The sequence below is a fragment of the Rattus norvegicus genome, chromosome 13 (assembly GCF_021556685.1).
Source record: "Rattus norvegicus strain SHRSP/BbbUtx chromosome 13, alternate assembly SHRSP_T2T, whole genome shotgun sequence".
Lineage (NCBI taxonomy): Eukaryota > Metazoa > Chordata > Mammalia > Rodentia > Muridae > Rattus > Rattus norvegicus.
In genome coordinates this window covers 74,009,183-74,035,750 of record NC_141546.1, presented here as the reverse complement: position 1 = coordinate 74,035,750, position 26,568 = coordinate 74,009,183, and the positions used below count along the sequence as shown (strand labels likewise).

Genomic DNA, 26,568 nt, shown 5'->3' with positions numbered 1-26,568 from the left:
AATTCCCAGCAACCACATGATGGCTCATGACCATCTATAGTGAGTCTAGTGCCCTCTTCTGACCTGCAGGTGTCCATGAAGGCAAAACACTGTATACATAAATCTTTAAAGCAAAACTTGCTGGTTAAAAAGAGTTGCCTTGGTCATGGTGTAGGTTCACAGAAGTAAAACCCAAACTAAGACAGCACCTAATATCCTCCTCTCACTTCCATGCACAGCACTCTCATCTGTGCACACATATCTGCATCACACAGACACACAGACACACACACACACACACACACACTTTAAAAAAGTTCTGAAATAACTAACAGAAAATGTTTGTTCGTTATAATTTCAGAGGAAAGTGAGTTTTGATACACTTAAACTCTTGGAGTCAAAAATTCTACTCATTCTGTACTTTAAGCAAAACAATTAATTTACTAAGACAAATTACTTCCTGTCCCAAGACAGCATAATCATGGGAATAGGGTCTAGTGATCTGTCATATTCGTAATTATGTCATAGTATCTTCACTGTATTTTATGCCTAGCTGGTACAATCTAAATTTGGGATAACTGACTTAAAGTAAATGCTTCAAGTATTGTAAAGAAAGAAAATTAAAGTTTTAAGAACTTTACTAACTCGTACTTTATTACCTATCAATATTATTAATGATAATTAATAAGCAGGCAATGAAAAGTATTCTCTATACTCATTTACAATTCAATGTCTTCTCATGCCTATGACATCAATTCAACCTCTCCCCAAGGCATAAGGTAAAGTAATTCATCTCTAGCACTCTCTAAAAAAAGCACCCAGTTAGTTTTTTAATCTCTACTCCAAGTAATCAGTAAACCACATTAAAATACAGCAAGTGAATGTGTAAGATTCCCAACCCAGTCTACCTGAGATTCTTGTTCAAAGTCTGCTCCTTCATTCCTTTCCCTGTTGCTTTGTTTTGGACATTTTGTTTTGTTTGGTGAGTCACAGGGTCTCTCCCTATAGCCTTCCCTGGCTGGCCTTGAGTACAGAGATCCCACTGCCTCTGCCTCTTCAGCAGTGGGAGTAAAGGTGTGTGTCTCCATGTTAATAACTACCTTCCACAGTCACCAACAAAATCATAGCCCAAGCTCTCACTCTTCGTTCGTAAGTTTTCTAAGTTTTCTCCCTGCTTCCAAAGGTATGATGTCAGGAACACGCCCTTTTTCTCTTCACACGGAAACTGAAAGCACTTTAAAACCCTAATCAGACCCACTGGTTTTCCAGCACGTTTCGGCTTCATCCCACTAGTTGTCATCTCTCGGAAAAGCTCAACTACCTAAAACAGAATATTCTTGTAAACATCTAGCCTGCTAACCTGTTCTTCTGAAGGCTCCATATTTATGTTATGTACTCCTGTGACTGTAGACAACTAGACTCTCTCCATAAAGGCACAAGCTTTGTCATCAAGATTTAGCACACACAAAAAAACTGCCTGATCTCTAATGAGAGGCATTCAACAAATAAACAAATTTTCAAGATTCATAAAACCTAATAGACTAATAGAATAGTTAAACAATGCTTTCTGTTAAAAAACTGAGTGACATGAAATTGGGAATGGAGTACCAGTTTATTATTGAAATGTTTTTGATGCTGAACCATTTCCCTGTGTTCAGTCACAATAAACAAACAAACAAAAAAACAAAACCCCAAGGGGGTCGGGGGAGATAGCCCTGTTGTCAAGAACACCAAACATCAGAAAGTGAATGACAGGATTAGTGATAACAGATCTTGTCTTTAGGATTGCTTTTAAAAAATTAAGAAATAGGTGAATTACTAGCTAAGCTGGCTTTTGCTCTTATTTAGATAGTACTTATTTCATAAAATAAATTTTATAGCTAAAGGTATCATTTGTTTCTTGTATTCTATAAATAGTCAAATAAAGCTATTTCTAAAATCTAGGGAGGTAGGTGGGGTAAGAGATATGTAATTATTTTATACATAACATAATCCCTGCTGTAATGGTAGGAGGATTTTATAATTTATAGTATGAAGTTTAATTATTTTTGAATTTTGGAAACAAGGTCTCATGTAACCTGGGTTGGCCTTGAACTGGCTGTGTAACCAAGGGTGATTCTGAACTCCTAATCCTCAGGTTTCCATCTCCCAAGCTAGGAAGAATACAAGGACAGATGGAAGGATTGTGAGTCTGAAACTAGTCTGGGCAACACAACATGTTCTTAGCCTCCTTTACACACCATTGCACTCACCCCCTCACCAAGAAAAAGGCTATACTACGTATAGTGGTACACACCTTGTAATACTAGTACTCTAGCACTTGGGAAGCCAGTTGACCTGTAGCAGAAAGATTTTAAGTTCAAGGCCAGCCCAGGATAGTAATGAGAAACATTAAAAAAGAATGAATGAATGAATGAATGAATGAATGAATGAGAGAGACAGACAGACAGACAGACAGACAGACTTAAACAAACATGTCTTTCTAATACTTTCATTTTTAAAGCTGGGAAAAGTAACCACTAAAATTAAACTAAGTTGGAATAAAAAAGATTTAAATTTTTATTTCATTATCATTTCAAAAGAGGGTCTGTGTGTCCCTAACTAGCCTGGAACCTGCTATGTAGACAGAGTAGTCTCAAACTCACAGAGATCTTCCTGCATTTGCCTCCTGAGTGTTGTGATTAAAGGCATGTATGTGCCAGGATCAAAGCTTTTATCTTATTTTTCTTATTACTATTTCATGTTCCCATATTTTGATTTAATATCTGACATTAATTTTAAAAACATCAAAAAAATTACCAAACTTTTAATCCATGTGTAAATTTAACACTGCAATATCTACCCAGTAACTTAGTAAAGATTGACTCTCTGCACCCTATTTCTCAGTGGTGTCACAATCTTCATTAACAAGGCTCCTGGGAACTACGGTCCCATGAACACTTAATGCAGAATTCCCAACAATTACTGATGTAAAGCTCTGTACCTGTGCGATGGAGAAGGAGCTTCAAATTGAGGCACCGTGCTATCTTCACTGACGGGGGAGTACAAGCCACTCATCTCCTGAAATTGTAAGTATATGAGTTACTCTACACAGTCCAAACAGAGGATGTATAAATCAAGCAAGCGTACAGCATTATAGTCTGTTCTAGCCTCAGCTTTTTATTAGTCCCCTTTTGTCTTCAAACTTCTCAAAAATACCTTTCATAGAGTACAAAAGTAAAGTTAATCTGAAATCAAAAAGGAAGCCTTGCCTAGTGTTAAAGAACTATAATTCCTAATAAATAATGCTCCAACTAAAAAAGCCTCAAATGAAGAAAAGCCCAAAGGAAATACATCCAAAAGGACATGCAGTGTACTTTTCACACAGTGAACTGACTATTCACACAAGGGATGATCTATTATCGCATATTAGGATAAAAGAGACGAGAGATGGTGACTAGATTACAACAGTCAAATCTCCAAATTGACAAAAACTGGGAATGTCTGCCACTCTCTAGGAGTAATCTACAAGTAATTAAAAAAATTAACATCCTTGAATAAAATACTGACTTTGTTTAGCAATGACATAAATTTTTGCTCTTTAACCTAAAGGGGCTAATCAAAGATGGTCATATAAATTATAAATTATGCCTCTGAATCTCACAACTGGCCTTTTTATGTGGAATGTTCTCATTGATGGAAAAGTAGCAAATTTGAAAATGCAACTATAGATGCATAATCAGGTAAAATTATTTCTGCCGTAGCTCAAAATAGCTAAACAGGTAATATAAATATAATAAATTAGTAATATTAAAAGGCATACTGAATTCCGATTAAATACCATTCATTATCCTTTGAAATGTTTTTATGTCAGCAAAAGAAAATGACATGTGTGAATTAAGAGAGCACACTAAATTTAAATTTAGTCAGATTTAGTGACCTCGACTCACAATAGTCTATGAATTTCCCATGAATTTCTGTACGTTATCTGTATTTTATTATGAATTCCAACAATAGTGCCAATGTATTTATATAATTTTTAATTAACATTAGTATACATTAATATATGCAGTAGAAATGTAAAAATAAATTTAATAAAGGATGAAATAATGAATCATCTTAAGGAAATAATGAAGGATTAGTAGTAAATTATTTAATTTAATTGGACTGCAAAAAGAAAATTAGACCAAATTTTGTTCTGTTTAATCAAGAATTACTGCAATGCATATTAATATAAATTTAGATTACAATTTATCTTCAAAAAGTATTCAGACTTTGTCTCCCTGCACAACTGAATTGTTAATTAAAATTATGAGAGTAAAAATTATGAGTAAAATTATGTTAAGTAAAACTATGAGAAATGTGAGAATTTCTTGATTTCTTACTTCCACTCTTTTAATATCCTCTTCCAAAACACTTAGTTCCTTCTGGATCTGTTCCAATTGCTGTAGATTAAAGAAAGGGAGAAAAGAAAAAAAATTCTAATCTAAACCACATTGTCAACACCATGGAAAAAATGAACCTTACATTTGGTTAAAAAAAAAAAAGAAGAAAAAGAAAAGGCTTACTAAACTGACCACTGTGGGAAAAAGAAGGGGACTGAAAGAGAAGAAAATCAAAGAAGTAAATTCAAATGTTGACATACAAATATAGATAATACTTTCTATGGGAATATAATCCTATGTTTATTATAGCAGACTGATTTAACAATAAAATATAAATAATGAACAATGCCAATAAAGTAACTTAAAAATATGATATCCAAAAAGCTTTCACAACTCATTTAATTGATTAAAAAAAAAAAAGGCATTGTAACCCACTTCATTAGTCTGACAGAGTTTAGCATCAACTCGAAAGCAACTAGGAGTTACACATTGTAACAGTTATGTATCATGATTTTTAAAAACATTTAAGTATCTTGCTTTTGATAATGTTCCCATTGCATCGCAGCCATTTTTGTGTCAAGAAAATGTAAGCATTTCAATCATAGGATAATATTCAATTATATATTGAAACATTTCTTTCTCACCAGAGATTTAAGATGTTAACAACTATCGTAAGTCTAGGACATACAAATGTCTCAAGTATTATCACTTTCCTTGTATTATAAGGTTATTTTAGATTTTATTAAAAGATGAGTACTGTCAGGGATGGGTCTGGTGCTGTGTATAGAAATGCTAAATTCTGAATTCCAAGGTCTGGTTGCAGATTCTCATGTACACCAGTCTCTGTTACATAAATCTTGTTCCCCAATTTAAAGCTATTGGTTAAATAAAAGTGGCTAAAGCCAATTACTGGGGTGAATACAGGTAGGTAGGTTTTCAACTACCTGGCTGAGTCCCTGTAGGAACCCCGAGGTGAGAAAGAGGAAGAAGGAGAGAGAAGACTGGAGAACAGGAGATCTCCATTAGATGTAATAAACCAGGAGCACTGGGCTGAGAGAAATGGCTTCCCACCCTCCAGGACAGACCAATAGAGCAGAAATAACCCAGGTGAGACTGTCAACAGCAAGTATTCGGGGAGCATAGTTAGGAATTAACCAGTCTAGCATACAGAAAAACAGACTAAGGGTAATTCGCTCAGTAATTTGTGCTAAAGCTGATTTAAAAATCTATAGGATTCTGCTTCAATTATTGGGGAACAAATTACAATAACAACTAATAGAGTTATAAAATAACATTTGAAAATACCATTTACAAATTAAAATAGAAATTAGTCAACAGAAATAGCTATAAAATTTTCATTACATACTAAGCTGCTTTCCAGAAACTCTGTATTACCTCAAGTAAGCCAGTTATGGCTGGTTTAGTTTAACCCAAATATATATGGAACAATTTTAAAATATGAAACAGTAATACCTAATTGTGTAATACTGATTGCCAGATTTGAAGCAAATACTGTGTCTATTAAGAAAATGAGGCACAGAAAGGCTATGTATTTTGAAGACCTTTCAACTGGTGTGCAGAAAAAGTGGAATGAGAGCCAAAGCAGCCTTCTTGCTCTAAAAAAACCTTATGAACCACTGCCACACTATTTTAAAAATAGGACCTTGTGATTTACTCATCTAATGCTTGGTACAAGAGAGCATTTTTAAAGGTTTGTTAGCATTGGTATATTGTTATTACAGCAAAATAAGCACAGTGAAGAGTGACGAACTTAATAATTCAAATAATTATTACCTTAACACTTTGCTAAGTATGGAGAACAGTACAATGGAGGTAATGTTCAAATGCAGATCTAAGTGAAATCAGACCTTAAGTCAAAGACGGAGCCTTAAAGGACTTATAGAATTTTACAATGGGTAAAGACAATAAATAAAGACAAATGCTAAGGCTATGAGGAAAGGAAATAATAAAAGGAACCCATAGTGATGAGTATAATCAGGCAACATCAATTTAATCAGAAACAAGGAATCAACGAGTAGACATTAGAGAAAGCTAGCATAGAGGCAAGCAAAATAAGACACTTGCTAACTGCAAGGAGAAAAAAAGCAAATTTAGCCACCAAATCAAGAGAGAAGATATATTTATCAGAGAAATCAATGGTTAAAAAAAAGGGATTAGTATTACCACGTTTTCATCTCAACATTGTATCTACTTTAAGATAACTTTGCTCAATCTTAAAAACTTTAACACACCATTTCTTTCTTAACTAAAACTTTTGTTAGTAAGACACTAACTGACAGCTTGGTAGTCTTTCAAATAAAGGCTAGTCCTCTGACCAATTTTTTAGTGCCCCAGACTCAGGCACACACAAACCCTCCTCTCCAATCATCCCATTATTTCCAACTAAGTACTCTAGTTCAGCTCACATAAGAGCCGTACAGTTAATGATTCTCAACCTATTTAGTCAGCTACAACATCCCATTGTTCCTCATCCTTAAGGAAATCTTTTTTCATAGACATTTAAAATTCCAGTGGTTTTGATGTCTAAATAAACAAAATGCTCTCATGGTCACCTCTTTAATATTTTTATTATTCTGAAATGCATCACTCCTAAATATCTTTATTTAAAACCTGGTTTATTCTAAGGGTTCTTTAATATGAATGGCTAAAAACAGTTAAAATAAAACCTGTATCAACATAGATAATCTACATCACATTTGGTCAAATAAGTAATTTTTATAAAATATTAGAACTTGGAGTATGAGAGGTTACCTGAAATGCCACAACGGTCAATTTTTATTTCTGTGTCTCATGTTTCTAGTGTCTCAATATACCTATTTTAACACACACACACACACACACACACACACACACACACACACACACACACACACACACTCTTAACTGCTCTTACTTGCTGAATCATCTCACCAACCTGAGGCTGCTATATATTTAAGACGAATTACAAAAAATGGTCAATATCAAATAATGTATACTTTAAAAACCAAGATTTTAAGGCTATAGAAAGATGGCTTGGCAGGTAAAGCACTTGCTGTTCTTCAGAATATGGGTTTGATTCCTAGCAGCCCTCTTTAGCCTCTATAGGTACCAGTCACATACATATGTGAAATACAGACATCCATGCAGTCAAAACATCCAGGCAAGGAAAATGAATTAAAATAAAATTTAAAAAAAATCAAGAATTTCATAGGAATCTATTTTAAATGAAACAACCAAGGTATAAGTGCTATCCTAATGAATATAAAAATGATGTTAAAAGTTATCTTGGATGTCAGCCATGGAATTAAGATAAAAAGAAATCTGAAGAAACTTTAGAAATTGCATAGTAAATTAAAGCATTTTCAATTCAAGGTATCAATATAAGATATTTCAGTACTAGTAAACAGAAGACAAAAAACAAATATTTGAAAGAACTGTGCTAAACTTACTCTTAGAGGCATCTTTACCCCCAAAAGGAAGAATCATAAAAAAGTCCAAAACTGTTTTAGAAATAACCAAGTCCATGAAGGTGTAAACTGCTATCATGTAAGTAAAAGTCAGTCAAACTTGAGTGATAAAATTCATTCAAACTTGAGTGATAAAACCCATTCAAACTTGATTTAATACAATTGTGTAATTTGAAGCTACTAAAATTTATTGATTGAATGATTAAATGACAATGATACTGCAGAACATATTCCTAAGAAATCAGTACAAGTACTCTCTAAACAGTGTAAAAAAAAAAACCAAAGAAAATATATTTAAACATTTTTATAAGTCTCAGAATCATTATAAAAACAAGAGTTTGAAATTGAAGAATTCTCTATTATTGACAATTTTTATAACAGGTTAGAATCTTTTGTACTCACTTCCTTGAACTTTTACTACTGGTTTGTTAATATGAATGTGTGTGAATAGTAAGCTCATGTGAAATCAACTTTATAGTAAAATCACTTAGAAGAAAAATATACATACATCATCTAAAATAAACAAAAGAATAATCTACTGCACTCAGAAAAAGCTGGTAAGAAAACAGCACAGCTCAATGTATACTAATTTTAAAAGAAAAACTACCAAGAGCAAAACATTTAACCAAAGTATAAAGAAACCCTTACTACTCCATAAAATAATAAGACGCATACTTGGTATCTAATGGCAGTCTTGATATTAAGATATTGTTCAGCATTCCCAGAGGAGTTGTTTAAAAAACACAAAGAAATACACAAACAAAAGAATAAATAAAGAAGTAAATGAGCAAACAGGGAAAACAAGACAGCTTATTTAAAAGCAAGTGTAAATGAATGGCAATATCAAGACACACTCCAGTAAGACAGAAACTGTTAGGGGCAGAGAGGCAGCTCAGTGACTGACTGCCACGTGTTCACATTCCTAGAACCTACTAAAATGAGGGGCAGGAATGGCAGGATGCCTATAATCCTGGCATGGAGGAGGTAGATCCAGGGAGATTGATTTTGTGACTCAGTTTCACGTCAGAGTCTCTACCTCAATAAATAACATAGAGAGCACCTGAGAAGGACACCTGACACCATCATCTGATTCCTAATATGTACAAACACACACACACACACACACACACACACACACACACACGCGCGCGAACCCACATACTACTACTGTGTACATGCATATTCAAAAAGAAAGACAAATTACTATAAATTTATGTAACAACTGGGGCAGCAGAAAAACTACAAAAATAGATTTGCTAAGAAAGAAACAAATTCAAATGGCCAATACTTAGGAGACAGAAGCTAGAGAATCAGGAAGTTTAAGGTCATCCTTGGCTTGTTGAAGGCCAACCTGGACAACATAAAATCTACAGCTTAAAAGCAACGTAATTCTCCCTGCAAAAAAAAGTACAGACAAATCAAAAAAGGAATTTTGAAAGCCCAGTCAAGAAATCATATGGAAAAAATTATTAACAGGACAAGAAGATAGTTCTATCTGGAAAGGCACTTAAAAAAGAGCTCAGCTCTATTTCTGGGCCCACAGTGGAGGGAGAGAAACACTTCTGGAAGTTGTCCTCTGAACTTTACACCCATGAAAACACTCATGTGAAACCCTTCAACACAAACAACTGTGATAGGAAGAAATGTTTTTTAAAATAAATAATAAACAAATAATTCAAAACAGGATTAACACAAAACAGTAATAAAGTAATGGGCCTACATACCTGGTTATTGTTTATAATACATCTACCTTAGGTCTAAACACCAAAAGAGACAAGTGTATTTTTAAAACGCATACTAGGTGTGGCCCATGATTATAATCCCAGCACTGGGGAAGCCGAGGCAGCCTATCTAACCTACTTAGTCTACTTGACAAGTTCTCAGTCAAGTGATATGTGCAGTTGTCATCTGACTTCTAGACAGAGGCACAAAAATACACCTGCATGCACACAAAAGCACACGACAGCTATATACAGTCAGTGATAAAAACCACCTCACACACAACGCTTCAGGGATCAACAGAGCAGGATCACAAAGACTCAGTAGGAAGTAAACATACACTTCACAAGTTTACACTGCACTACACTTGCTATTGCAGAACTTACTATCAACCAGCTGGCAAATATTTATGTAAAGAAATTACATCATTTTCAGGAAATGTACCTAGCAAAGAAGGAAAAAAAATCTATAATGAAAAGATATGAAACACTTAAGAAAGAAATTGAATGAGACACTAGAAGGTATAAGCATCTCTCACGGTCAAAAATCAGCAAAATTAGTATTGTAAGCATGGTAGTGTCACTGAACAAAATTCACAAATTCAATGTAAACTCTAACAAAATTCCAATGATACTTCCACAGAAATAAAGAACAAAACCCCTAAAATTCCAAATAGCTAACTAATGCAATCCTGACCTAAAAGAACAAGCTAGAAATATCATAATACACAATTTCAAATTATACAATAGTGTTAGAATGAATAAAATGTTTACCATGCAAAACCAGGCAAGACTAGAACAGAGGACTCAAAAATGATTTATGTAACTACATCCACAGAATTCAAAAATGGCACCAAAATATATCTTGGGAAAAACAGACTCTCTAGCAAATGATTCTGTGAAATCTGGACATCTTCATGTAAAAGACTGAAATAGATCCCTACCACTAACCCAGGATTTAAAAAAAACAAAAACAAAAAACAAAAACAAAATCAATTCAAAATGGACCAAATACCTAACAGTAAGGGAAAATATAAGGAAAACAACTTAAAATAAGCGCCGACAAGAACTGTCTGAACAGTACTCCAATAGGAAGAATCAACAAATGGAAGTGAACCAAATTCAAAAGATTCTGCACAAATTAAAGGTCTGCCTGAGGGTACAGTGGTAAGAAGACTGGTGAGCTCAGAGGTAGAGCTCCTGCCTAGCATAAACCCCAGTTTAGGCGTCAGTACCAAAAAGAATCTTTGATCAGAAGTAAAAGGGAAACTAATAAAGGAATGCCTCACGCAGAAACAGAGAACATTACCTGTACGTTGAAGATGTCACAATAAAATTTACCATGTTTTGCAAATAATGTACACAAATACAGTACAGAGTACAAACCTGAGACCCAGTAATGTAAAGGTGGGTGGGGCAGATGACTGAGAATTCAAGGCCAGGCTGATATGCAGTTGGCTGGGGCCAGCCGAAGGCTGCACAGTAAGGCCCTCTCTCAAAAAAGAATGGAAACATTAAAAATAAAAGTCTCAGTGTTTCATTATGGTACATTAAACCAGAAAATGACTATAGGAAAAAAATGACAATCTTCATATTCAAATAATGTTTTTATCTAAGTAATCCACTGTTTAAAACAGTTCCATTTATAAAGTACAGTTCAAAATCTTTTGATATAGCTACAACAAAAAGGACAAAAGTACGACCAAAAGCCCCTACACAACAAAGTCTACATAAGAAGTACATCCATAGCAGTGCAGGAATCAAACAAAAAGCCAAGGAGCAAGGAAGTGATAATAAAGAAAGGAAAAGTAAACAGAAAATAGAACACAAGATAAACAGTCGAAAGTCAATCCTTAGGATAAAATGTATAAAATTGATATGTCCCTGAAAACAATTAATCAAGAATAAAAAATTAAAAATCATTATTGGTAATATCAGAAAAAAAGAGGTCACATGGTTTGACAATAAAAATTAAAACAAACTTAACATCAAAAGCTTGTGGTAGACAATTTCTCCGAAAAGTATCCAGCATAGGCATCCAATAAGTCTGAACCAGCATCGAACTACTCAACTGGATCAATACTCTGAAATCTTCTGAAAACAAATTATGGTATACGGTTTCTCTAGCTGGACTTCTAAATATTCAAAAAATGCATGCATCACAGATGCATGAATTCTGCCCCACAAACAAAACCCAGAAGAATGTATATTTCCCAAGTCATTTGTCAAAGTTAACAAACTTTAAAGTACTGCACAAGATCTGTGTAAGAAAAAACAACTTTACTCTCTCACCCATGAACACAGACATAAAACTATTCTAACAAGCTAGGCAGAGTGGCCCACACCTTAATCCTAGCACTTTGAAGGCAAAGCCAAGCAGATCTCTTTGAGTTTTAGGCCAGCTGGTCTATAAAGAGTTCCAGGACAGCCAGGGCTACACAGCGATGTCTCAAATAGAAAAAAGGAGAAAAAAAAAAAAAAAGAAATTTCAAACAAACCACGCATGAGAGTACACACAATTACTTGGTGTGCTTTACACAAAGGGCTGAATTCAAATAAAGAGATAAACTACCCTGGTGGGATCTCCTAGAATTAAAAACATTCTAGAAAAGACAACCCTGGGTCAATCTTGATGGTTGGGCACTATAGCTACTGACTTTCTGATGTTAAATCTAAGTTACTTATCCATATTAGCAGAATGAAAAGGGTAAATTCTATGACTATCTCAGATATACAAAACTTCTAAAGAATACTCAATCCCATTCATAACTGAAGAAAAGGAAATCCACTTACTCAAGGGGAATAGAAATGTATTTCCTTGAATGATTAAAAACAAAACCCTAAAAAACAAAACAACAACAACAAAACCCTACAGAAAACTCCATACCTAATGGTGACACGTCGAATGATTTCACTTTGAGATCAGCATCAAGACTAGGATGCCCAGCTAGCACCACTTCTATTCATCACTGTACCGGATGTCCTAGCCAGCAGAGTAAGACAAGAAAAATAAATAAAGATATAAGGATCATAGAGAAAGACATTGAATTGTTATTGCAGATTATGATGTGTACATAGAAAACAAAAAAGAATCTATAAATTAGAATTAATGAAAGTCTAACAAGGTTGCTGGTGATTAAAAAATATGTAAGTCAGATGAATTTCTATGTATCAGCAATAATAAAATAAAATTAAAGACAGATACCATCTACATTAGCATTGAAATCATAAAATCTAAACAGGATGTGGAAGACTGATAGCTTTTGAAAGTATCAAAAATTTTAAAAAGTTTGTAAGATCTAAAAGTACGCAGAAATATCATGTTTATAGGCTCAAAGGAACAATGCTATAAAGACATAATCCCTATTTTCTATGAAGTCAATGCAACCCCAATAATCTCAGCAGGCTTCACATGGAAATGCATTAGCTGATCCAAACGTGTCAGAAAATGCAAAGAGCCACTAACAGTCAAGAGATTCATTCAGAAAAGCAGTCACTTTAGGCTCTAGTGTATAACGTGGCACTTCTCAAAGGAAAGACAATAGAGCCTGGGAGCAGAAGAGAGGGCCCAGAGGCATGTCTATGTACATATAGGTACGTATACATGGATGTGCAATGAATGAAGCTGAAAAACTCCCGAGTAATGGGGGAGAGGATGGCCTTTCCTAATGAAGGTTCAGATGGCTGGGGATCCATGTAAAAAGATCTCTAAATGTCAAATCATATATAAAAAGCTCCAAGGAAAGCAGATTCCTAAATGTGAAAGAAAGCAAAGCCTCAAACGACAGGCAGTACAGAAAAATATTTGCATGATCATAGGTAAAGATTCTTTACCTAGCACAAAAGGCACTGTAAGAAAAATAATTTGAATACTTTCAAGTTAGAAACTTCTGTCTATTAAGCTGCACAAATAAGCCAACAGAAAATAGTATTCCAACTAGCAGGGAACATGATCTTTGTGTTAGATTCATATATATGAGAAAAAAATGTATGCCAAAACAACTTAAGCTACAAAAAATGGAAAAGCTACAGAAAGTCTTCTGTAAACAGTACTTTCAGACACACATACAAGATAATCCATAGTCAGTGAACATAATACCAAAGTGCTCAGTCTGTCGGCCATCAAGGAAATGTCCAAATTCAAACTCCAGAAAGAGAGCAATGCATACTAGGAAGCAATGTTCTAGTTTCTGAACTAGACGATGACAAACTAGGCAAAAATAAAATGCAAATACAAACACCCATACAGGTTTGTAGAAGGACTATGCAATCCAAGGAGTACTCTCAGTAAAACATAACAGTATTCTGTTTTTAAAGTGAAGATATACATACCCTATGCCTCACTGATTCCACTTGCACATATATACACACAAATATTCTAATATACACATATGGACAATATTGGCAATGTCTATGTACAGTCCCAACTAAAAACAACAAATGTCAACCAACAATGATGTTTATGGAAAAAGTATTTAATCAATTCAATTGCCACTGAAATTGAATCAGTTAGTGTCCTACTTAGTTTCTTGTCAACCTGACACAAGGAGAATCTATTTGGGGAGAGGGGCTCTCAACTGAGAAAGCCTCCCCAGGAGACTGGCCGGTGCACAAGCCTGTGGGGGCATTACTTGATTAATGATTGACAGGTGGTGCTACCCCTGGGCAAGTGGTCCTGAGTTGTATTAACAAAACAAAAACAAAAACAGGCTGAGAAAACCATGAGGAGCAAAGCACTAAAACTCCTCCACAGCCTCTTCTCCACTTCCTCCATGACTTCCCTCAGTGTTGGAAGGCAACTTGACACTTGCTAGCTGAAATAAACCCTTTCCTCCCCTAGTTGCTTTTCGTCAGTGTTCTTTAGGAATTACTGTCAACTAGTCGTATATATCCATATAGGCTTAACACTGAGCCACAGAAGGCAGGATCTCATTACATACTGTACAAGCACATTTATATAAAGCTCAAAATTAGAGATCTAAAAATACTTTAGCAGCAACACATTCAAGAAAGGCAAGTAAAGTTACAATCATAAATATCAGAATGCTAACAAGCAGGAGGGTGAGAAAGAATCTCAGCAGTGCTCTGCTGTGTAATCAAGGAAATTATGTACGTGCTATTCTAGTCTAAAGCATAACCCTAACTGATACAACCTTCCATGCTTTATTTCACATAAAATTGCTAAAATTCAACTCATTCAAATTCCAACTGAAATGAACTAATAAAGAAGTTCCACAATTTGCTAGAAAGTCCATTTCAAAAATAAATCTAGAAAAATACTAAACAATAATTTAAATACTGGTACAGATTTGAATGGATATAACTGCTCTTGCCTGGAACTCAAATTTCTACCATTCTAACTGTGAAGGAAACCTAAAACATTCATCTAAATACAGTTACTACATACTATTGATAGGTAGACCTGATGTAGCAACTAAAGAGCATCTCCTCTTACTAGTTACATGTCTTTGTGGAACTCCCTCTAAAGTTTAGTGTGGGGGCTCTGGTTTTCTTAAACAAAGAAGTAATGGCTAAAGTATTAGTGTGGAAATGAGGTGTCAGACCTGTGAGATGCTCAGGAGGTAAAGGTACAGAAATCCAATCTGATGATCTGAGTTTACTTTTGGGACACAAATGGTAGCACAGAACAGTTATTCACCTTGTCTTCTGACCTGTGTATGCCACCTAATCCAACCCCACAAAGTAAATAAAAGTATATTCATTTTTTAGACTTAAATAAATTAGTTCCTTGGTTACTTGTAACAATTAAAACTAAAATAACCAAACTCAATCATTCATGGACACACTAAAAAAATGTGTGTACTAACGAATGTTTATGTACTGCTCACTATAGGCTCCAATATCCATCAATACTTTAAATTAATATAGTTCTTAAACTAAACTATCTACAAAATATAAGCACAAGAAGAAATCAGTCACAAAGCTATTAAGACTCAATTTAAGTTAAGCCCCAGCACAATCCCCAAGAACTTTAATGACAAAACCAGAAAAGCAGTAAACAATGCTATATGATATATGACTCAATGAAGTACTACAGGAAGGTTATTACAAAATATGGGCTACCAGAGAAGAGACCTGTCAGAATCACAAAATATCAGCTATCAGAGAAAAGACCTATCAGAATCACAACATATTGGCTACCAGAGAAAAGATCTATCAGAACTACAAGGAGACAATTCTCCTTTCACCTCCTGACTCCAAGTTTTAGACTTCAAGACAGTTTTTGTTCAAAATTATTTGTATGCAAATATTCAGTCTAAATATTCTGCTCCAAGGAAGAGGGCAGACTCATTTTTTGACTAATATGATAAAAAGTGTCTCCCTACAGAACAAAGACTAGCCAGATTTAGATCTCCTGAGCTTAAGATCCTTACTGTAACACAAATCCATTGGATATTTCAAATGAAGTGGACCCGATTCCACACTGCCCCATGAGGGGTTGGAGTCAGGGCAGATTCAGGCAATGATGCAGCCAGACGTCTCATGGGTAATGAAGTCTTTAGTCTCAACCCACTAGACTCAGGTGTTTGGCCAGCATCAATAAAATATGATGGGGCTAAATGTGAGGTAAAACTACCAGTCCTCTCTGTTTTTAATCACTATAAAAACTTTTAATTGTTAATACTTACAAGGATACTGAAAAAAGAAACTCAGTAACTAATAAAAACTTCACATATTTCCATATATAGAAAATTACCAGACATTTTACTTAACTCCCATAATTCTTAATATAGCTGGGTTTTTCACTTTATTGATGCATTTATTCACTTATTCATTTATTACAAAGGACTTTCTTTTTTTTTTTTTCTTTTTTTTTTTTTTTACAGAGCTAGGGACCGAACCTAGGGCCTTGCGCTTGCCTAGCAAGCGCTCTACCACTGAGCTAAATCCCCAACCCCTTATTACAAAGGACTTTACAATGAACCAAACGTTTACAATAAGCTCTAAGTAAGTCTAAGTCAAAAAGGACATGTTAAATGTTTCTACAACATAACTTCATACATTCTGTTTAACGAGTAGAGTAAGTAAGAAACATAAAATTTTATCTACTTTATATTTTCCACAGGAGGCAGGAGGCTCACAGTGTGAACACTGCATTTAAAAAAAAAATCCATGCATAATATATTTTTAGTCTTGTTACTCCGTATAACCTAAGGACCAAGGGCTTCTACATCATCTGGGACTTGCTAAAAATGCATACAGTCGTAGTCCAAAGACTCCCTTTAATAAAAACAAACAAAACAAAAACAAAAAAAAAAACAACTGCATTTTAATAAGACTCTAAGGTAACTCCACGAGCTCAGTCAATAGTTTGAGTACTATGTGTGCTAGAGAAATGGCAGGAAAAACACTTGCCCCTCTTGCAGGGGACCTGAATTCAGTTTCCAGCACCCACATGGTGGCTCACAACCATCTGTATATTCAGTTCCAGTGAGACCCATCCGCCTTTTCTGACCTCCTCTGGCACCAAGTACACATGTAGTACATTTTCATATATGCAGGCAAACACTCATACACATAAAATAAAAATGTTTTAACTTTTAAAAAGCACCATTCTGTAGAATTTAAGCAAATAAATAACTGACCACTACCTGTTATCCCACCAAACCCACCAAGAGACAAGTGAATCTAAGCATGTAATAAAGGTAGTGCTTCTGCCATTATACATACAAAATAAAATTCCATAAAGGCTAGGATAGGGAAGTAAAGTCATAAACCATGCAAGGGTATTTAACTATTCACACTTAACAAAGTGGTTAGTAAGATAAATCATCAGAAGAAAAACTGGAAATATATAGTTTTATTACAAAAAAATTACTCATCTTTTTTTAAGTTACCAGTATAGAACATAGTATACAGTAGATTACATATTTTAATATTTAAATCATTTAATTAATTAAACAAATAAAATTTGAATAATTACAAGCACCTTTTAAGCAGTCCTAAAAGAGATTTGAAAAACTCAGATTTCAGTGTTAGTTTTTAAATGTTGTCAAAAGCAAAAAATTAATCTTCATATTATCTATGTGTGTTAAGAGCTAAAGAAATAAATGTGTGTATGAGAACATTATGGATATACATTAGTGAATACAAAATTGTCTTTTAGGTGTCCTGCATAACTTAAGACACTGCAAATAGGTTTTAACTCTTCTTTTCACACATATTTTTCCCCTATAGGAAAAGCTGCATCTCAAGTTTTATTTAAATTTCCAGGTTTTGAGACAAATTCACGATAGTTCTATTTTCTACTTTTATTGCTTTGCGATGAATCATTATGGTAAGCTGGCAGTCCTGGAGACTGGGACTCACAGGCCTTACACTGTACATGGTAGGCAAGCACTGTACAACTAAACTATATTCCTAGCCATTCAAGTAAGATCCACTGAAGACTGGATGTCAGGGCTTCATAGTGAGACTTAGCCTAAAACACAAAACAAACAAAATACAAAAACAAAAGAGGAAAAAACCAACAACAAAACCCCCAAATTAAATGCTTTTAAATTAAAATACTTAAACATATTTTAGCCTGAAATACTTCTATACAATAGATACAAGGAATAACAGAAACTAAACAAACATGAAATAGCATACCTCTCTCTTATTTCTCCTGGCAACCTTGAGGAATTCCATAAGGATCTGTAGCTGAGCTGCATGTGATTCCTAGAATAGAAAATTTTAATTTTCCTTAACAAATAAAATTTCAAAAATTTCATTAACAACAGTATAATCAGTATTACAGATAAATTCACTTATGTTGTTGTACTACTTCTATGTTTTCCCATCTGCTAGTTGCAATTTCAAAGAAGAGTCAACATACATTCCATAAAGAATTTAGAACAGAAGAAATTAGTGCTCTGCATGTTTTCCTTAAAAAAAAAAAAAAAAAACATTTATAGGTAATGGCTTCTTTTCCCCCAAAACAAACTCAACAACATCAAGACAAAAATCACAATAGAGCTAATGTAGTTTCTAAACATGAAAATAATTTTTCTGAAAAAAATTTATTTGCTAAGATAAACATTAATAAATGGAAAGGAACAAACATATGCCTTTCTCACAAGATCGGGCCTATTAGCATTCAGAGGTGGATGGGGAGAAGACTCTGGAACCTCTCCCTCGGAAGAAGAGGCTCTTTGGGAGTAGAGCAGTTCCCCTTGAGAATTCTGTTAGATGAGCCTTGCTTGGAATTGGGTGAAATAGTTCCTTTGATGTGAAGCTACCCTCTCTCTATTGGGAGTAAACAGAAAATACACTGCCCAGAAAAAGCCATGCAGCATCTACTCACAGATATGAAAATTAATAAGTATATTTTTGTAAAGTGTGTTGAAAACCAAACCTTTGAAAAGACACACACACACACACACACACACACACACACACACAGACACGCACACATACACAAATAAATAAAAAACATTAAGGGAGGATGGCAAGTACTCAAATTGGTAACTGAAATGAACTAAAGGACTGCAGATGAATAGAATATATGTCAAGACTTAAAAGCAGAATGAGAGACAGTTTATAAACAAATACAATTCTAACATCTTATAGGTTTGAAAGGGAAAATAAAGATTAACAAAACCTTCATTTATCTTACTATGCTACAGAATTATCTGAAGCACTATTAAAACAGACATCTGGTCAGATCTAAAGTTTCTGATATTGCTATTTTATAAAAGTTCCCAGAAAAGAAGGCTCACTGTGAAATACCACCTTCTGGAAGACAGATGCGCAAACTCACAGCAACAGTGGTGACTTATACAAGACCTTCCAAAGACGGAGCCAATCAGCACTCACCACTCTTTTAGGGAGACAGAAGTTGCTAATGGGAGACTGTTGGCACAGTAAATCCCCTTGTTCAAGTAAACACTCTCTCAGCTCTGTGCTCCTATTTAAATGTTGTTGATCCCTCCCAACACACACAAAAGACATTAAGGCAAGAGAGGACTTATTAGGAAGGTGGTGTTTGGTGGGAGGGGAAAAGAGGTTAAGAGGATACTGGAATAGAAAATGATCAAAGTATATTAAACATATATGTACATATGTAGAAAATTATTTTTAAGAAGACCAAAACAAAAACAAAAAAAAGGTACTAGATTATATTTAACAAAGACCTAAATAAAAATGAGTTTGTTCTACAGGAGGGAGGAGTGAAATCTGATTTTTCTCCTAAGGCAGAGAAAGAAGTTTCAGCTAAGTAGGGAGCATTTATTCCACTTGCTTCTTTATCTTAATCACTGTGTGTGTGTGTGTGTGTGTGTGTGTGTGTGTGTGTGTGTGTGTGTGTGTGTGTGTGTGTGTGTGTGTGTGTGTGTGTGTTCCTGTTCCTGTAGAGGTCAGAGGACAATGTTTTAATGTCAGTTGTCTATTTCCACTATGGGAATTCAGTTCATCAGGTTTGCATGGCATGGACTTTTACCCTCTTGCCAATCCTCCACCTACTTCATAAACATCTATCAATCCTTCCTTCCTTCCTTCCTTCCTATCTATCTATCTATCTATCTATCTATCTATCTATCTATCTATCTATCTATCTATCTATCTATCTATCTATCTATCTATCAAACCTGTACTAAACTTGACACCTGATACTCCCAATCCCAGAGCCTCTGCTCCACAATGCATAATGCATAACTTAAAGTTGGTAACTACATCACTGTTGGCACAGTGCACAGTTTTGTCCAATCTGAAAATCTATTATCCTCTTTTCATTTGCTTTAGGGTCTACAAAACAGGAGCTGGAAAAATGCCTTTTCAGATGTGTTTGATCTAATAATCAATTACTGACAATGGCCTATTATTTCCAAACCTTTCTAGATACTTTTTATGTTAAAATAACCAGATTATCATTTAAAACAAAGCATCTTTTTAATTCAGGCACCACTTACTGCTTCCAGTTGTTTTTTCTTCTGCACTAGTAATTCCAACATGAGGTTGACATTAGCCAAATCAAGATTATCTTGATCAGTTCCTAGCAGATCTTGAAATATTTGCCACCTATGCCCATTCTAAAATTAAAAAGAAACATAGCAACTTAACAAGACAGCTTTAAATTCTGAAACAAAAATTTAAGAAATGCTTTCTAATATACCAAAAGTAAAATTACGATCAAATTCTAACTTACCGCTCCCCAATTACAGGCGGTACAATTTAAACATTATCTCTACTTTGAATAAATTTAGCTAATAAGTATAAAAGGTACACAGAAGTCAAATAGTAAGTTGACATTTCTAAGTATTATGAGTCAAAACAGTATTTTCAGTCTTGCAGTTGGCAAAATATTAATTTAAGCTCACTTATCTCAATAGTTTGGGGCTAATCCCTTTAATAAAGAAACTTTGAGCAGTTTATTCACAGTACCGTGGCATCTGACCCTTCAAACTCTAGATGTAAGTAAACTCTATCCATGGTGACGCCACCAGACCCTGAAAATAATGGTTTGTATGATAAACTGTTACAGACAATGCACTTAAGAAAGTTATTATTTACTTATTTATGTAGCATACCCTTAATAAACTCCCTTTAAGAAAAGACCATTCTTTACTAGATATTAATGTCTATTATTGAAATAAAAACATTAAAATTAGTTTAGTAGAAATAGCAATCAGAAAGGCTAAAAATATTGCTTATTTCATAGAATATTTATCTACTATATACAATCTCCAGCATTGTAAAACAAACAAACAAAAACAGAAATAGTAATAAGAGCTGAAACATACGGTGCTACTCACTGAGTGGTCCAATTTGAACCTCTTTTCCTCAAATCTTTGCTTCTGTTTGAGAATGAGTTCATTCACTGAAAACAAAAGTAAAAAGCATACAAAATTTGTATTTTTGTTAAATTTATTTATCTTCTAATTGTTCTCAAGTAATTTTTATCTTAACTTTACAGAGTCCCAAAGCTAAAGAAATGTAAAGGAGAAATTAGTAGCTTTCTGTTCTAATTAAAATTAGAAATAATTTTTTATACTTATTACTACTACATCTTCTAGTACCACCAGAGATTCTTTCTCGTATGTTCCCCCCGTTTATATGTTACTCAATAAAGATAATTTTCATCAGGCAAAAAACATTTAAGTGCCTTCTAAGAGACAAGATTTCAAAACTTTTGCTTTGTGGTAACTTTTCTATAAACACCTTGAAGGATGCTGATAATTACACAAATTTATCTCATCCTTCTTAGTAATATGATTAATTTTCCAAATCTCAGATGTCATATAACTATCAGAGACGCCAAATCTCTTCTCAACCATGGTGCAAGTAATCGAAGAAAAACTAGTCAGTTTGTTCTTTGCCAGTAATTTATGTGAGGTCAAAGAAGTCACATGGTTTGTTTTCAGTTTGTGACAAGGTCTTACTATGTGCCAAGACTGACTTGGACTCTTGATGCTTCTGCCCCTCCAGATTATAGAAATGTCATGTGCTGCCCTAAAAACAGTCTAAACCATGAGAGGTGTGCTGTCTTTCAGACTATATAGGGAAAAAAGTTATCTCCCTGTCTCCAGAATAAGATGATTTTTCAACTTTCTTAAAGCCATTTTGAAGTTCTGGAATAGCTATGTAAAGAACAAAGGCCTATGCTCATGAAAGAAAGAATTTTAACATTATCTATTAAGTGCTGAATTAGCTCAGGAAATTCTCCTAAAATGAATACAATTTAAATAATGTTTAAGGCACTTTACTTGTATTTGGGGATGTTATGCTGTGTTGTTTGTTCTTACAGCCAACTGATCCAAAAAGCTAATCAATGTGCTAGGAATCCCTATTAGGATACAGAACTTATTTGGGTGAAAAATGGAACAAGACAGAGATGGTGTATAAGATCATCCACTCTACAAATAAGTCAAGATTGGTACCAAAGAAACCTTAGGTTTGATGCTTCAAAAATTAATGAATGATCCAGAGCATCAAATAACTCAAATTAGTACAAGAAATACATACGATGTAGTAGTTGTAATATAATGGAATAATCAATACTATCACTGATACAAATTTACAAATGCACAGGCCATATGAAGGTCAAGTAAGAATGGAACCACAGTTGCTATGCTGTCTATTAAATAAAAAAGTGAATAAAAAAGAATACAGATAAAAGTGTATACAGTGCTAGTGTGTGACCAACTCCCAAAACATAAGAGGATACTCTGTGAAGGTTAATAGGGTGAAATGTTAAGAGTAGAAATATTAACACATCAGTCTGATTCTAAAATGTAGAAACAAATACGTGACATTATTATTACAATCTATAAAAGAGAGAGTGAAAGAACTTGAAATAACACAATAAAGAATGAACAAGTAAAAATAAACCACGGTGGGGGTACCAGGGCAGCTAAGTAGTTAGGAGACTTGTTTCACTTACAGAAGACCACCTTCAGTCCCCAGAACCCACCTTCAGTCCCCTGCACCCACACAGAAACTCACATTCACCAATGCTTTTGTCTAGCCTTCTTAGCAGCAGGCACACAGGTAGTACACATAAGTATTTAAAAACACAGTAGCCATATATATATAATAAAAATAAACCAATCTTTTTAAAGGAGTAAGACAGAGTTTAATGTTTCGGTTACATTAAGTTGTTAGCATGTGAATAAGAATTGTGATTTAAATAGTTAAAATATTGCACGTTACTGCATATTTTAGTGTCACATGCCATTGTATTTGATTGATTCTTTCCAATACGATTAAATCAAGTTTTTAAAGGTTGTAAGTTGCAAAATGAACAGAAAATGAAAACAAACTGTTAATTGGTATGGAGTATTATAGCCTAAATATTACAGAAAGATTATATTACAAAGGGAAAAAAGCCAGGTATGGTGGTACAGGTTTATAGCCCAACATTTAAAAAGTTGCCATGGTAAGATTACAAGTTCAAAGACAAGCTAAGCTGCGCGCGCGTGCACACACACACACACACACACACACAAAATCTCTGTTCAAAAATAAACATTTTTTAGTAAGGGAATAATGTAATTAAGCAAAATAAGCCTTAAACACTAAATCAGAATTTTGGGTAGATACTGAAACAGAGTATTTTCCCCCTTAAAAGCTATTCTTCGAAGAAGGTGCTATGCACAGTGCTAGAGGAGGAAAGTAATCACCAACCTTATACTGCTGTGAACCATCTGATCTACACACACACACACACACACACACACACACACACACACACACAAAATGGTATGTTATATACACGATACTTATATATATATATTATATATATAAAATAGATAAATATTAATGGAACAACCATTATGGGAGTGAGTAACCAACCACTTTCTGATTGGACTTAATGCTCAAATGACAAAAAGAAACAATACCCAGCACCACTGTCAGGCCTAAAACCTTGACCAGTAGGTTATAGGGGTCAGAAAAGAACATACTACTATTATTCTGCTAAATGAACACAGTATTAAACCAATGCCTAAATTTAAGTGTCACCTACTAGAAGGCCATATGTCTAAAAATATATGCCAGCATAAATTGGACTTGATAGGCTAGGTCGACAGAGCAGTGGGGAGTGGATTTGGAAGGAATTCCGAGAAGGGTGACACAAGCACAGTATATGAAATTTTCAAAGAACTAAATAAATTTTCATCTTTAAAATTGTACTTCTAAATAAGCAGGAGTTTGTCTGGAAAATAAAAGAATCTTTTTTTCTTAAATAGGCTTTACCTTTTTTTTTAATAGCACTTCTTAAAAAAATATGTTTTGGTTTTTACACTATAAAATGAGAATAAAGCAGAAGTTTCTTCAAATATAAAGCTACATATATTAACTTGGCGTAAGACTTTCATATTCAGATTTTATTTCTAATCTGGATAAACAATCAGTTCTCAGAAAAAGGTAAGGTAAGGTTGAAAAAAGGTAAAACCTTTACCCTTTACACAACTTGTTGTATCTCAGTGTTGCATCTCAAGAATAAGCCTAACACCGGGATAAGACTACCATAAAATATACCACATGCATAAACACAGCACAGTCCATAATAGGAGGACGAACTAAGTGTGAGTTTGTGGGACAGTCACAGACACACAGACAAATGGGAAGAGGGGTGAGGGGAAGGGAGAGAGAATGAGGAGCAAGGGAGGGAGGGAAGGGAAAGAAAGAGGAGGGCAGAGACAGACAGACAGACAGACAGACAACACTGCAGAGCCTCCCTTTGCAGCCCAAGCTTAAACTAAATTAAAAATCCCCCTGCATCAGCCTCTGAAATGCTGTCAAATTGCAGGTGTTCACCACCATACCAGATCTAATATAGATGCAAATGTTTGCAAATAAGAGGCTGATTCACAACAAACCTAAGAAAACTTGATTTACAAATTTTGCAAACACAGAAATGCATACAAATAGGTTGGGGGTGGAAAGTGGGGATAATCTAAAGACTGATAATCTAAAGGCCCTGAAAATGGGGTAGTCTTAGAAGATCTGGGAGAGAAAAAAAGGGACTCTGAATATACTGAGGGAGTTTAGGAGAGAAGATCTGGGAGAGAAAAAAAGGGACTCTGAATATACTGAGGGAGTTTATTTAGGTTTTGTCAGAAATTCCTGCCTTTTCAAGTCTGAGTAATATTCTATATTGTATTTTATCCATTTAGCCTTCCACAGCTGATGTCCTGTGAATAATAGTTCTGTGAATAATGGGTCTCCTGGTTCCTGTGACTAATGATACTATGAATGTGCATATACAAATACTTCTGCAGAATTCTGCTTGGTGTCTACTTACAGGAAATGAAAACTTTGGGTTGTTTTCAGAAAACACCATGCTGTTTCCTACTACAAACATCGTACACAAAGCTTCCCCACATGTCTGTAATTCTTTCTAGCAGAACCTTAATGAGTATATAATCTGTGTATTTTGAGTTCAATTTTTCATATTCTTTTGGTGTTGTTTTACATTTGCTGATTTACTACAAAAGATAAAGGCCAGAAGTAAAGCAGCAGTGTAGATGAACAACAGGACAGGATGTGCAGGAAGGACACAAGCTGCCGACTCTCCAGGCACGCAAGCCATGCTCTCTCCTAGCACCTCCACAGGTTCAGCAACATGCACGTCTCTGCTCCAGACACCACTGGGTTCTTACAGAGGCTTCATTAAGTTGCAGGGACTGATTAAATAATGGTATCGGTCATTAGCTCACCCTTCAGTTCTCTCTTCTCCCCTTTTATCAAAGTTACAAACCTCTACCAGAGTAGTTAGTGTCCTGAGCAGCCTAGAAGCTCCCAGGCTCAGACACCTCATTTACTTGTTTATCACTGGAAGGGCATTCTACTTGGAACCTGTCACCATCATAAATTATTTATATATTTTATTGCCATATAAAATTAGTCTTAGTATTTCTGTTGTGCTTTAAATCTCATTGTTCCTTAATCTGTACTGAAGTTGGGTCTGTAATTTTAAGACATTCAGCGTATAAAACTAATACCTTATTTTGAGATAACTTACTTTTGACCACCAACTGGATCTTTTGTGTTAGCTTCTCCAGTACTGGGTATGAGCACAGGCCACCACATTCAATTTAAAACGTTAACTGTTACATTTACACCAGCACCTGACTAAATTAGTTCCAAGTTTCTACCATTTATACTTAAAGTTATACTCCAGTTCTTCCATTTCCAATATTAAAATCTGTGTTTATACCTTCCCTCTTCCTCCTGGAGCCTTTCCAGTACATATACTCCACACCTGCCTCATGCAGGGATCTCTCTACTCCATCTTCTCCTCCTCCTATCAGAAACGCTGACCGGGCAAGCACATGTTCCCCCTCCCCATCAAACACGTCCTTCGTTACTTCTCACTGTTACATTGTCAGCAGAAACACAGAAACATGTAATACTACAGAGACATAAACTTTGCCTAAACCTCTGACGACTCCTCGAAACCTTACATTCTGTCCAAACGTGTACAAAATTCTAATGACATGTTGGGTTTGCTTTTATTGAACTGAAATATAACTGAAATGGCATTAACCATGTATAGAATCTATGCCATAGCCCAAGAAGATGAAAACACCCTGGTGA

At 34.7% G+C, this 26,568-nt stretch overlaps 1 protein-coding gene across 5 annotated transcripts in view; it reads right to left on the bottom strand.

The window, feature by feature from the left end:
• Positions 1 to 26,568, bottom strand: part of Cop1 (COP1, E3 ubiquitin ligase) — a 132,587-nt gene that overhangs the window by 91,602 nt on the left and 14,417 nt on the right. Inside the window, exons 4-8 of one of the 5 annotated variants that reach the window (NM_001428839.2) lie at positions 21,270 to 21,346; positions 20,439 to 20,558; positions 18,142 to 18,210; positions 4,344 to 4,403; positions 2,963 to 3,039 (exon numbers count right to left, since the gene is read on the bottom strand). In NM_001428839.2, coding sequence (NP_001415768.1) covers positions 2,963 to 3,039; positions 4,344 to 4,403; positions 18,142 to 18,210; positions 20,439 to 20,558; positions 21,270 to 21,346 — 403 coding nt within the window. Of the gene's footprint in view, positions 1 to 2,962; positions 3,040 to 4,343; positions 4,404 to 12,415; positions 12,512 to 18,141; positions 18,211 to 20,438; positions 20,559 to 21,269; positions 21,347 to 26,568 lie in introns of those variants that run through there. The other 4 variants (NM_001428840.1, XM_087581236.1, NM_001428841.1 and 1 more) reach the window with 4 other exon arrangements.